The sequence below is a fragment of the Metarhizium brunneum genome, chromosome 6 (assembly GCF_013426205.1).
Source record: "Metarhizium brunneum chromosome 6, complete sequence".
NCBI classification, from domain to species: Eukaryota; Fungi; Ascomycota; class Sordariomycetes; order Hypocreales; family Clavicipitaceae; genus Metarhizium; species Metarhizium brunneum.
In genome coordinates this window covers 3,236,678-3,251,165 of record NC_089427.1, presented here as the reverse complement: position 1 = coordinate 3,251,165, position 14,488 = coordinate 3,236,678, and the positions used below count along the sequence as shown (strand labels likewise).

General features: G+C 51.9%; 2 protein-coding genes across 2 annotated transcripts; one reads left to right on the top strand and one right to left on the bottom strand.

The window, feature by feature from the left end:
* Window positions 1–6,306: 6,306 nt before the first annotated feature.
* On the top strand, window positions 6,307–7,368 carry G6M90_00g103250 (uncharacterized protein; the record flags this gene model as incomplete). The annotated part of the gene is made up of 1 exon (XM_014690537.2): window positions 6,307–7,368. The coding sequence occupies one exon, from the start codon at window positions 6,307–6,309 to the stop codon at window positions 7,366–7,368; it is 1,062 nt and encodes a 353-aa protein (XP_014546023.2).
* An 851-nt stretch (window positions 7,369–8,219) lies between these two features.
* On the bottom strand, window positions 8,220–9,676 carry bem46 (the record flags this gene model as incomplete). The annotated part of the gene is made up of 4 exons (XM_014690538.2): window positions 8,220–8,394; window positions 8,645–9,283; window positions 9,436–9,479; window positions 9,563–9,676. The coding sequence occupies 4 exons, from the start codon at window positions 9,674–9,676 to the stop codon at window positions 8,220–8,222; spliced, it is 972 nt and encodes a 323-aa protein (XP_014546024.2).
* Window positions 9,677–14,488: the final 4,812 nt, after the last annotated feature.

Genomic DNA, 14,488 nt, shown 5'->3' with positions numbered 1-14,488 from the left:
GTCGCTTGGCATTAGTGATCCTGCGGGCCCATTCTCCTCCTTGGAGATCTACAGACAGTCGAAGCCTGCGATGCTGAGATCCAGAAGCCTAGCCGCTGCGGGGATGTGTAATGTAACCATGTATTGCCAAGAGGTGAAGCCACTGTTTAATCATCAATAATTTTGTGGTGTGAGAGGCGATGGAGGCTGAGTTGTTGTTGACGGATGTTCCCCGCTGGGATAATCGTCTACGCCAGACGCAGGACTTTACGACTTGTGTGTAGGCGCTCTTAAAGGAAGAACCAATACTAGACGCAGTTGCATATAAATTCAGTGATTGTATTCCGTACGCAGTGTTTTACCGCGGTTGTGGCCGTTTGAGTTTCTCTCGCAACCAGGATGGACGCCTGGCTTCCACGAGAAGTTGGACGGGGGTCGCATAAATGTCGAGTTGTATCATTGGACCCTGCTGACTCGGGTTTTTTGGCAGAAGGTCAAAATGAGGCATTCAAGGGCAATTCTATCAAGGAGTGGGGAAACTTAACCAGCTGAGGGAAACCCTGTCCCTACTCCCAGTTCTTGCAGCAAAAGGCGAAGACGGGTGAGGCCGAGAAAAGTGGGTGTCTCGGGCCACGATGTAGTCAGCGTGCAATATCTACGGAGTCCTTATCTCAAGACAATGTCATTATCACAGTTCAGAGTGCGCATGTACTCCATACGTGTGGTGTTTACTCGCAGCAGCCCATCTCTATGCGGATTTGTGTAACGCTTCCGTCGGCTTTTAGCTCGAGAAACAACCTAGTAGTAGTCGCAAAAATGTGTGGAGTGTTTCTATATTTGATAGTGTCAGTCAAGGATACCCAGCACACTCTCTCCACTTCCGTGGTTGCGATACGTACATGTACAGTAGGTACGGAGTATGTGTGTAGTATGCAGTACTACCAAGTACGGAGTACTATGCACCCATGTGTTCGATTCGTAGATTGTAAGGCCGTGGCGTGGTGACGTTTTTCAGGCTCGTTGTAAAGCGGCTAAGGATTAATTCGAGATAGGCTTCGTCAGGGAGAGAAGTAGTCGGTTGTGCACCGAAGGAAGTGGCGTTAAGCATGACCAACTCAAATTTCGGCGAAAATGGACTTTTCGCCTGGGACGGAAAGCAAACATGTGTTCTACTAGTCCACCAGGCACCGGGTTCAGCCCGTTCGCTGCAAGTGGCGTGAGACTCATCTCCCCCAGGTTGAGGATCTGGGTACGGAAAACTCCGTAAAGGCAATGTCCATCGTGTTCCCGGTTAGCGAAATATGGCCAATAAACGGGAAGGCGACATAAGTGCCATCATCTCGGCAAAAGCTGGGTTGCATGCGAAGTTGCATTGCCATATTATGGTGCAGAAGAAGAGCGAGAGAAGAAGAAGAAAAAGTCGGCGCTGCCTCTGCCTCAGCCAGAAGCAGAGACAGTCCCTCTGCTTGTTATGACATGCAATGGTCGGTTCAATGTTCAATGTTGCCCACTCAAGGCGGGCGTTGGCGCACCAGACACCCTGTCGTGTCAGCCGCCAGGGGGTCCAGGTGCCTGGGCGGTTCAATTGACCCGACATGGTACCGCTACAAAACCCGAACAGCAGGTGCGTCCAAGCATCCTTCCCGTTAACCACTGACCGGATGGAAAAGGGGTTGCGGAATTTGAAGATAGACGCAGTCTCTCTGCCTCTTTGCCTCCTTACGTCCCAATCCAAGACTGGAAACCCTCGGTTCTACGTGAGGAGGAATCAGCAAATTTTATTCAAAGCGAGGTCGCGAGCCGTTGGCTTTTAGTGCAGCGTCTATAGCCTGCATAGCGCCCCAGACCTGCATCTCGTATCCAATGACCCCCCGGCAAGTTGCGTCGAATCACATCAGTCCTGAGTAACATATTCGCCTTTCTGTGTTCTGGAGTGATTTGTTTTCAAGTGCGTTGTTGTCGGGCAACATTGGTGTTCTCTCAATGGAAAAATTTTGCCACGGCATGGGAAAGAGATACCCAGCCGTCGTAGCATGGTATTCCGCATCGAGTGTACACATGTATCGATGGGTGAGTTTTCGTGCATCCGTGATTCCCGAAGCTCATATGTTACAGCTGAACGGGAAATATACCCTGTCGGTGTGCTTTGCATTTCAAAGTTGACGAAAAACGGCCTGTGCTCTGTTCCTTATTCCCGACTTATCCTCGATGCCAGAGGACCTGATGTACGGAGAAGACCGTTCAAAACTGGTGATTTTGGTATGCATCCCTACACCGGCTGACTGAATATTGATGAGTTGCTTGGTGCATGGAACACACTCGACCATTGTGGACTACCGCTGTACATAAGCGGGATGAAGCAATTGGAGTGGCATGGTCCATAAACATCGCAGTGGCACACACTCGTCGTTGATGTCTAACAAACCTAGAACTTTAGAACTAGGATTCGACCAGTAATACAACCTCCCGTGGTGGCTTCTCCGCACACCATTTCCAGTGAAACCCTGGGGCCAAGAACATGATTCAATCTAAAGCACGAGTCGAAGGGTACACGACATATCACAAGATACCTTGGACCAATATTATAACGAAGCTCCGTGACACAACAGACTGGTTGTCGTTGTACAGCATGCTGGCCTTATTCCCGGTTGGGCATGGTGTATTGATAATTCATATGCAGAGTGGGATAAAGAGGGTGTACGGCAGGTATCCATCACAATCATACTCTAAAGGTATGATTTCATGCCGTGACTATTTTGAATAATTTCAACATTTGCGATGGGGGGTCATGGGGTTTCAAGATCCCAAAGTAAATGTGCATGGCGGCGCACTGCACTATCTGAGACTGAAATATCTTCATAGGCATTTTGTGATGAGAAAAGTACACAGTTTTTGTTACAGCTAGAGATAGTAGTTTGTAACGTAAGACATATGAGACACATATACAAAAGCCATAAGTAGCATGAGCGAATATCCCAACGTCTAAATTTATTTACACAGTCCACAGAATGACTTTCTCACCTTCTTCCCGTGAAATATGGATAACAAAATATCAAAGGCGATTTCCTCCCAGATCCAGATCCTCATGTATTCCCCAGCAAGCACTGAACATGTTGGACATGTCATTGTGGCAGCGTAGGGTAGGCATAATGCATCACCAGGTTCGTCTCCTACCCCGTACTCCGTACAGAAGCACGATTTCCGACAAGGATAACACTACGCCTGCAGTTCAATTTCGAATCTGGCTGACTCGCAAGAAATATCCCCTGGGGTTGCCTGGAGAAAATTGAGGATCAATTTTCGAGTCAAAACTCAATTTGTCGCACGTCAGAGTGCAGAATTGGGAAGGTTCCTTTGTCACTATGACTCTTTTTCGAGTGCACAGGCGACATCACGGATTCAACGCGCTGGGATTGGTCAATTCGAGATTCGGGCGGCAGCTTTGCCCCTCTTGTTGCCCATTAGTTGGTGACTCATTTTCGACCAGTTGACCAGTTGACCAGTTGACCAGTTGACTGCTTTTGGCACGTCGCCAGAGTCTTTGTCAGCCTGCACAGGCGACTTTGCCACTGGCTAGTTGTTCTCCTAGACAATTCTTCAGCCACTAAGATTTGCGGAAACAACATTGAACGTCCAGCATCGACTTCGAGGCTCCACTCAAGCTTCAGCATTTTGCGACGACGGGCGAAATATCAAAGAAGTCAACGCCGCTTGCTCTTCTCTTGTCTCGCTTCCCTCTTTATTTCTCGTTCTTCACCTGGGCTCTTTGCCATCCTATTGACTTGGCTTGAACATATACGTGTTTGTACGTTTGCCTTTCACTATCCCAAGCCGTTCCGAGTAAAACTCGTTCTCCGACAGCAAAACGTTCGACGAGCTTCACTTCAGAGTTCCACATTGGCCACCTCAACTCCTTTGCCCCAGAACGCCTCTTCCCAACCACAGATTATGCCCGAGGCGGAGGGCTCTCAAGCTCAAACCCAGTCGCAGCGCCCTAATCGGGGAAGAAATCATGGTCACCGCAGAGGCCGCGGTGGTAAGACCCGTCAACTGGTAGACGGTTCTCGCTCGGGGGGTGCATCTGCTCCCTCTCAAAGCGAGACTTTTCAATCACAAGCTGGCTCTACAGCCACACAAAGGCAGAGTCAGGCATCTTCGGAAGCACCAACTAGATCAATCCCAGATGGTTCCAACTCAAACCAGAGAGGGAGAGACCGAAGACCTCGTGGCCCACGACAAGTTGGCCGTGGCTCAGCAAGACATGACGCTCCGCGATCGTTTGCTCACAGATCATTTGGTGGCCACCTCACCGGCATAAGTGGCGAAGCTGGTGATAGTGCCGTCTCTGCTGCTCCCTCGCTGAGCGCGGATGCACCAGAGTTCGTCCCTGGTAAGCCTTTAGTAACTAGGAGGTATGCAGTTTCCCCTCGACCGTTCACATAGTTATGATATAGTGAGACCTGACCTTGCACAGTAAACCTACCAAGCCCAAGACTTTTGCAAAGCCACAAGTGAGGCTTCCAAAATCTACGGCAGAGGACCTGGGAACTAGGATCCATGAGGACATAAGAAACTTCAACTACGAATGTGCCATTTGCACGGACGATGTTGTGCGGACTTCACACGTTTGGTCTTGTACCCTCTGCTGGACTGTTGTTCATTTGAAATGCGTCAGGAAATGGTACGACAACCAGAAAAAGCAGACAGATTTACAGCCCTCTGAGCCTCGGCAAGTGTTTACTTGGAGATGTCCAGGATGCAACTCGAAGTTATCTGACGACCCCGGGTCCTATCACTGTTGGTGCGGAAAGGATATCAACCCCCATCCAGCACCTTCATCTCTGCCTCCACATTCTTGTGGTCAAACGTGCTCGAAACCGCGACCGACATGTCCACACCCGTGCCCTCTTCAGTGTCATGCCGGGCCCTGCCCGCCCTGTGGCTTAATAGGGCCAACTCAATCCTGCTTCTGCGGAAAGAACGAATCTCGCAAGCTGTGCAGAGAGACCGACTACGAGAAGGGATGGAGCTGTCAGGAAACCTGCGGAGATTTGCTTCCTTGTGGGGAGCATTTTTGCTCCAAGCCGTGCCATTCCGGCCTCTGTGGAGACTGCGACATGACTGTTGATGCCAAGTGTTATTGCGGCCGAGTTGAGAAGCAAATGCCGTGTTTTGAACGAGAAGAGCCACAGATGTCATACCACATTGCGGACCAGAGTTGGTTTGATGGAACTTTTACATGCGATCGGCTCTGCGAGCGCAGTTTCGACTGCGGCATCCATAAATGCTCAGAGTCGTGTCATCCGCAGGACGAGCAGCCAGCACACTGCCCATACTCGCCAGAATCTGTCACACACTGCCCGTGTGGCAAAACACCCCTCGGCGAGCTGCTCAAAAATGCTCGAGTTTCGTGTGAGGACCCTATTCCACATTGCGAGGAGCCTTGCCATAAGAAACTACCGTGTGGGCACTTGTGCGCCTCCAAGTGCCATACTGGAGATTGTGGATTCTGCAACGAGACTATAGAGGTTGCTTGCATATGTGGCCGGACACGCACCCGGAGCGTCTGCCATCAGGGCGATGTTCAAAGCCCCATGTGTATGAGAATTTGCCAAGCCAACTTGAGCTGCGGTCGTCACAAGTGCGGAGAGCACTGCTGTGCAGGCGAGAAGAAGGCTGCTGAGAGACAAGCAGCTCGACGAAAGCACAAGCTTCCTAGTGAAGTAACATCGATCGAAGCAGAGCACATTTGCATCAAGACATGCGGTAGACAGTTGAAGTGCGGCAGTCACGAGTGCCAGCAAATCTGCCACCGTGGCCCATGTGCCAATTGCCCAGAAGCCATCTTCACCGAAATCAGTTGCGACTGCGGCCGGACAGTCCTTCACCCCCCTCAGCCGTGCGGTACCTGGCCTCCAGACTGCCGTTTCAACTGTCTCCGACGGCCCAGCTGTGGACATCCGTCCGTGGAGCACAACTGTCACGCTGGAGACATATCCTGCCCCAAGTGCCCGTTCCTGGTCGAGAAATGGTGCGCTTGTGGCAAGGAAAAGATTCACAGCCAGCCGTGCCACCTCCAGGAGGCACATTGCGGGAGGGTTTGCGGGAAGAAGCTAAAGTGCGGACTGCATAGCTGCAAGAAACTGTGCCATCGACCCGGGGAGTGTGAGGATGCCAATCTATCAGGCAAGCGTTGTGAGCAGGCTTGCGGCAAAACGAAATTGTTCTGTGAACATCCATGCCAAAACACATGCCACGGACAAACTGGTAAGTCAAGATCCGTCTCAGAGCAATGCTTCAACCGCCTGTAGATAAAGTAAACTAATAATGACAGCTTGCAACGAGTCATCCGCCTGCACCGCCAAAGCTGTCATCTCATGCCCCTGCGGCGTTCGCACCCAAGAAGTCAAATGTCTCGCCAGCAGCTCCAATGCCACACCAAGCCGTATCGAAATCAAATGCGACGACGAATGTCTGCGCCTCGAGCGCAATCGTCGACTCGCCGCAGCTCTCAACATTGACCCTACCTCCCATCAAAACGATCACATCCCCTACTCAGACACCACCCTCCGCCTCTTCAAAGAGAATACGTCGTGGGCTGAGACGCAAGAACGCGAATTCCGCGTCTTTGCTAGGAGCCCCAACGAGGTGCGTCTCCGTTACAAGCCCATGAGCACCACATATCGCCAATTCCTGCACGTCCTGGCCGAAGACTACGGGCTTGAAAGCCGCAGCGAAGACATTGAGCCCTACCGCTACGTCATCGTCTTCAAGGGCACTCGGTTCGTCTCTGCCCCCAGCAAGACACTCTCCCAGTGTATCAAGATCCGAGCTGCCCAAGCGGCAGACGCAGCCAGCGCCGCCGCATCTCGCGCTCCCTCTCCGCCGTTGACCGTGCAGGACCCCTTCAACGGATTCCTCCTCACAAGCCCCCGCTTCGGCCTCACCATCGACGACGTCAAAACCTCCCTCAACTCCGATCTGTCCACTCAGCCGTCTGTCCATTTTGAAATCAGCTTCCTCCCCTCAGACGAGGTGCTCCTCCGCGCAACGACATCCTACTCGTCGTTTCTGTCGCCCCCGGCCCTCGAACAGGTTCTCATTTCCCTGAAACCACGTCTTGCCAGGACTATTCAGGGCTCAGATGTAGCAGGCAAGGTGTTCCTGTGCCACGTCGATTCCGCAGGTCATGTCGCAAGGAGAGACGACGTGAGCAAGACGGATGCATCCGGATGGAGTGCCGTTGCCGGAAGGGCCGCTGCAAAGCTGGATACTGCCGTCGAAGAAGCTCCCCGGACCACGGGAAGACGCTTAGTCGGGCTTAGAAAGAAGAAGATTGAGAGGGAGCGGTCGTGGACACAGGAGCTAGATGGGGACGTCGAGTGTTGAGATGTCTCCGCCAGTGTTCTATTAATCACAATATACGTCTTTATTTCGCAGCATTAGTATTATATACTTGTATCGCCATGATCACCATGGCTTGGTCCTCGTTGAAATTCCGGTATGAGCATGGCCTCTAGTCCAAGTGCTACTAGTAGTCGCCGCTTCGTCACTCTCAGAAACACTTGGATTTCGTCTCAACGCGACAAGTCACCATTAAAGCGCCAACTCCCTTGCTGAAAGTAAAAAAAAATCCAAAAAAAGAATCGCGACCTAACCTACATACAAGCAACTTCCCATCCATCCCTCTGCCTCTCTACAAACACCCCACGCACAACACCGCCTTTCCAATACCACCGCGCATCACGCGGCCCAATCACCAACCCTCCAAGCGTCAGTCACATGGACAACCCACCGCCTGCGACTCCTCGCGTCGAACTCTGATCTCTGGCACCCCGCCGACGTTTATGACATGCACATAGACACACGAGAGAAAATGACGCAACGCCAGACCGGGACGGTACATTAGGTCCTCGTGGCGCAAGTACATGCGCGATTGGTCCATTTACTGCCCCCTCCACTGATAATTTGTTAAAAAAAAGAAAATAAATAAATAAATAAATCAACACTTGCTCGTGGCAAAGACACCATGTTTCCACTCCCCTCATTATTAGAGACTGTGTCTATGTACTGATTTCCGTGTATATGCTTAACAATCTTGGCAAGACAAAGTGGGTATCTATCATGACGACTCGACTACACATCTTTCCAGCAGGAAAAAAAACGAGTTGTCTAGCCAGAAAAAAAATACGCATCATAGGATTTGCGCCGCTCCGGCAGGATAATATTACCTACCATTTCTATAACCGCGTCTTCTCCAGGGATGATTGGCTCGTAACATCGGCAACAAAATCGGCAATGGCTTCAAAGTAGCCGTCCTCGAGGACGCTAGAGTTGTGGTCGCCACCCGGCAGTGGCTTCCAGCGCTTCTCGGGTGCGTTGCAAAGGTCGTATAGCTGGCGCATGTGACTGGGCCTATCTCATGGGAAAGCGCAATTTAGTCAGTTTGGCAGATTTCTTAATGTGGTACTTCATTAGGGTTGAAGGTGTGGCATCAAAGGGATCCAATCAGACTTGAGAGATGGTAGTTTCAAATCAGCGCCGCAAGCGGCTCATATTTTGTGGGTGTGGTATTTGATCATCATATGATCCATGACAGTTTTTGTTCTTCTTCTTCTTACAGAAGCTTGTGTAAAAGTAAAAGAGGGGAGGGGACAAGACTTACGGCACAATTTCGTCCTGTAGACCGCTGAGAAATAGGATAGGAACCTTTGTGATGCTTGGTAGAGATGCTTCGCTGGGCCACACCTGATGGCAGAGCAGAGTCAGATACTTGGCAGGTGGAATGACAGATGGTATCAGCTTCCTCATGGACAGGAAAGTATTCTCCAGCACCAAGCCGATAATGTCGCCGGCGTCCTGGTTCTTAGCCACCAGCCGGATGCTAACCGCGCCGCCTAAGCTTTGACCATAGATGACGAGGCGGTGGTCTCGTGTCTCGGCTCTTTCGCGCAGGTACTTCAAGCCGGTTTGCGCATCCATGTTCAATCCTGCCTCGTCGGGCTCACCGGTTGACGTGCCATATCCCCTGTACTCGAGCATAAAGACGTTGCAGCCCGTGTAATTGATGAGCAGTCTTGCTATAGGGAGCCGATGACCAATGTTTCCAGCGTTTCCATGAAACATAATGACAGTCACGTTGGAGTTACGGCCCTCACGAGGACCTCGAATGTAATAGGCGGAGAGTTTCTCGCCATCGTCGGTAGGAATAACAAGCTCTTCAAAGTCCCTGATACCGAATTGGGAAGGTCTCGGTACATCTGTCCGGGAGTTTGGGGGCATGTGGGACGGGTATATCAAAGCCCTGGTGAGAATACAATGTTAGCCGACCGGCCCAACCTCCTTCCAATGGCCTCGGCACACAACCACCACCAGGATCCGTCACAGTGCCAAGTGCCGGGTTACCAAGACAGCCTCGAGGGGAAAATAAAATAAAATAAAATAAAATCACCATACTTTTGTTTAAAATAAAGAAGCGACGTCAGCGCGGCAGCAATGCCCTGTAGACATACGTCAGCCGTCAGGCTCTGTACAACATGACCAAGCAACAGCTGCAAGATCCAAATCTGGCACCCTCACATACCGTGGATGCCAATGCAGGAAGACGCATATAGGAAGCTACTGAGCTGAGTGCAGAGGCCATCTGCTCCAGGTAGCTGCCGAGGGTCGAGGCGGGAGCAGAGCTGTGGCTCGACATTTCGGCGCGATCAGGCATCGAGAGCCTTCCCTTTGGTGACGGGCAGGCTTGAGATTGGGCTGGGTTGTGATCGTCTCAGGTCCCCAAGGCTGCGCCTTGTTTCTGGCCGCGGCGGCAGCAACGGGCGAGCCAATGACACAATGGACGTCGAGGGAAGCAAAACAAGGCGGTATGATGTCAAGGCAGGTTGCCTCGGCGAGGATGCAGCCCTGTCACGGAAAACACAACAAATGCCCAACGGTGGCAATGTGCGAGGCGGCGTCCTTGTGTGGCGAGGCTGACTGCAGAGAAGCAGATTGCAGATTGCAGAATTTTCGGTGAGGGCGCGCGGGTGCTATTGGTGTCGTGAATGCCTAATCGTGCCTGCTGGCCTGGTTCAGGACACGAAGGTGCCAATCATTGGAGCATATCTGACCGTGATGCCGGGAGGGAGGCCCTGATTTGTGCTGGAAGGACGTGTGAAGGCGAGGCCCTGGAGACGATTGGGGATGTGGACAGAAACGAAAAGACGGTGCAAGATGCACGCACAACGGGACGACAGTTTTGTGTTTGCGGATGGCGGTAAAGAGCAACCCTGGAGTTTGCTTCTATTGACGCATGTACTCTGTACGCCAATGTGCGGGACGATTGAGGTCTGGTGGGCAGAGAGGTCGACGGTGTGGTGTGGGGCTTTCAACCAAGGACGGTCAAGACGGTCAAGACGGTTAGGACGGGTTGAGACCAGACGGACGAAGCGGCTAAAAGGGAGTTGAGGGCCTTCCGCTCCACTCTCTTGTCTTATTAGTATCATGAATGTCAATGTGCAATGGTTGGTGCTTTGTCGTGTCATGGATTGCGCCGCAGACATGCATCAGAAATTGTACATACATAGGAGAGGCGGATGGCTGATGATGGATGCATCCATACCCCAAAGATTGATGGAATACGGAGTACGGAGTATATCTACTCTGTATCCGCAAAGCCTCCTCCTGGGGGCAGCCGATTTGATTGAGCCGCCCGGGCATCCGTCACAATTGTGAGGCTTGACGACTCGAAATGACACATGGCCTCGGCATTAATCCTCTGTCGCTCATGTGGGTATTTAAAATGAGCTCCGAACTCTCACCAGTACCATGTGCATATCATCAATCACATTGAATCTGTTAGTACGGAGTACTACTTACTAGTATCAGTACGGAATCATGTTACACGCCCATCCCGACCAGCATGCATTATGAAGTTACCGAGTACGACGACGAGTGGGCGTCGCGCTGGATATTCGCACTCGCAATGCGCACTCCGAGTGTGTCAAAGTATATGATGCCAAATGGCCGACTTTCACACACATCGGCCATCACAAACCAGTGTTGCTCGTCTAAGTTTCTGAACTACGGGGTAGCTGCATCATTGCATGGCTCACGATTAGATTATGCAGAAAGGGTTGACGGGGAGCCCCCATCACAACATACGACGTACGGATACCCCAAGGAATTGGGACCTCCAGAGACAAGCATGAATTACTCGAGGCTTGACTCGCAAGCAAGACAGACCCAGACTCAAAGAGGGAGGTTGAAACGCTGAATTTGGTCGCCATCAAAGCACTAACGCAGACGTGTCTCAGGCGAAACTCGCAATTCGTCCTTGTTCTGAAGGGGCGGGATACCCATTCCTGTACAATAGCATTTCCCAAACGAAGCTTATATGACATGTGCATCGCGGCACCGTACATATCTGTACGTGTATTCGTTCGGCCTTCCCTCCGTCTTCCTTGGGGATATTGGAATAAAGACGGCGCTGCTGAAACATGGCTGCGCGATTCCCTCGGAGGGGGGGCATGATGCTGGATGCTGTACGAAACCGTCTCGGCGCACAAGCCTGGGAATATGGACCAGGATGCTCATACCCAGACGGACGGTTACCCCCGGACTCTCTGCAAGCCATGCCGTCCCAAGGTTGAGATGATTGAACTCTGGTTGTTTGGCGTACCAAGCGGCCTTGACAGCCTACTCCGTAGTCACGATGCAACTGCACCATGGTGGCCGATCTTACAGCGCGGGGATTTATGCGGGGGCCCGTATGCTCCCTTTCTCTGAAGCCATGATGACATTTGTATGGGATACTGTGGCATACATATGTACAATGAGTATGATGGAGGCATTGGATGTGCCCTTAAGCCACAAATCTCGATACGATGGATCGTTGGGCCCTGGCCACCCGTAGCGCCTACGCAACCACGGGAATCGGTACATGATGGGCGCCATTCCGATATCATTAGAGTTGGAGTATCGCGAGCACGTCTCATGCAAGTATAAACCCGCATCAGCGCCGCCGTGTGGGCTCCTGTGCTGCCCCTGCAGCAGCGCAGGCCGCTGTCCGGAGGAAGACTCCGAGGTGCAGATGCACCGGCCCATGTCCAAATCTTGCAAGGCGCCGGGAAGGGCGCAGTGACTGGCTGCGAAATAACGAAAACATGAAAAAGCAAGGGACGCGGATGGTTCCATGGATTGCTTGATGCTTGAAGGGACCTTGTCGCCGGCCAAGATGCCCGTCGTGAGGAACCGACAAGGAACGGCAAGAGAGGATATGACGTGTGCTCTGTGAGACTTCTTTGGCTGGCTGGCGTTTCATGCTGCCAATAGTGTAAAAGCACGGATTTCTTTTCTTGTCTTGTGCGTTTATCCTTTGCTCTTTTACTTGGAGTTGAGTGATGGCTCGGCTCTTGTTCACGTTCGCTTGTTGACTTGAGATACGGAGTAAGTGTCTCAGTTTTCCCCATCGCCTTGGTCAGCAGCCTCAGCCACTCGGACTGCAGTGCGCATAGTGCGCATGATCATGCCGTCTCCTCAGTGGCCCATGCTTGAGGTTGTCACTATGGAGCACTTGGTAACTATTAGATGGGGGCGAAGCTGGCAAGTTGGTGTGCGTACGCAGTAGACATGGCACACAAAGCAAGTCGACACTGCTCGTTACTACCATCATAAGGTGAAGGTGTGCTTGTGTGCCAACGGCCCGCCAAGTAATTGGCTCCGTCTGCGACATGGGAGGGGTTCGAATCCATTGACATTGGTCGTCGCTGCGCATGTTGACAGCGTAATTCTAGACTGACTGGAATAAGACGGCACGACTATTGACTTGCGATTGGCCGTGCAGTTCTATATTCAGCACCGGAGAGCCTTTGGCCTGCATGGCCAGTGTGAGGGCACCCCTTTAGTTGTTTTCCAGACAATCGACGGCAGTCCCAGTTGGCCAAGCAGGCCAGACACTCAGCTTACGGCAACGGCGCAGCCACAGTCTCGGTGTTGGAGTGTGCCTATCTACATTTTGTGTCTGTGCGTGTGTGATGTATGTATGTACGTACGGAGTGATGGAGACGGCAACCTTGGAAAACCTGCTTCTGACGTTGCGTGGGTTGTGCTTGTGACGGCAGCATCTGCAGGTCGCGAAGAGATTGGCCGCCGTTCAACCTTGGTGTCTGTTGATGTGCAGTAGTTCGGAGGTTGCTCCTTGTCGCCTTGTGTCGTAAATAACTACGGAGTAAGGAGTATGGATGTATGTACGTACAATTATTCAATGTTCCCTCGGGAGTTGCAATGACCCTGGTGTCCACATGACATGCCGCTGTCCTTGCTCGACGCGATCCCTCGCCTCAACAGACCAATCAAGGCGCTGCCTCAGGCGAGTTTGAGAGCTGGTGGAAGGAGCCATCTGGACCCTGGTGTGTTTTGGAGGGGGGGCAGATGGACAGCGCGGGGCGTGGGCTAATAAGCACTCGAATGTTGTCTGGTAGGAGTAAGTTATGTGGGCGGTGTTGTAGCTAGGACGACTGGTGGTAGCATTATAAAAAAACACAAGAATACAGATAGGAGGACGAGAACTCCTTAAGTAAGCAGATCAGAACAGAACAGAGCCAGAAGCATCTGTGAAATGGCGTCATGGCCCATGAAGCGTGTCCAAGTTTGCGCCATGGCAACAAGACCGTATGTAATATCATGATGTGTGCTTGAGCCTGCACCTGCTCCAGCAACCCGCACAACATTCACCAGGCGACGTTGATTGCCCAGACACGGACCAGTCGACTGTCAACCACTGGGCAGAGACGCACGTCACGGCGGCAAGGAAGGCAGCACCGCAGGCACAACACAGGCACAGCGATAGGGCAGGAGGCAGCACTGGAGCACCACATGCCCGAGAGCACAAAATTTTCGTCTCCAAACGCTATGCGCTGGCGAATTGCTCGGCGGGATCACTCTTTTTGCTAGGTGTGCTCACGCTTTACCTGGGACCTGGTCATCAGGTATTACATTCAAATATATCAGCATTTATTCTATTAGAAGTAAACATCCTTAGGGGAGTTCAAGTAACTATCAAACAGTAAATAGTGGGGCGATAAGCGCGCACCTAGCAAAAAGAGTGAGCCTGTCGAGCAATTCGCTGCCCTGCCTGGCAAATCAATTCCCGCAGACTTTTCCCCTCGCACCACGTTAATCCGCTTGTCAAACACTGGCACATTGTCCGCCGAGCAACGCGATTACCGGCTTGACGTGCTTCGGGGCCCATAATAATATCGATAAAGGCACGACATCCATCCCGCAACTATTCAAAATTTCATTTTCTGTCGCGCACTGGAGCTTTCATTGCTCATTATCCTCCGACCTTGAGAACTCCTTGTCCTGCCTCGCGGGCCCCTGCGGCTTACAGCCCACCGCCGACCATCTGCCGTCTCGGCTCTTAGCTTTCTTTCTTTGCCTCGCTCTGGCTCCTTGAACACAATCTCAATTCTCATCCCGCCAGACTCACCTGGCAAATACCACATACATACATACACACACAGCC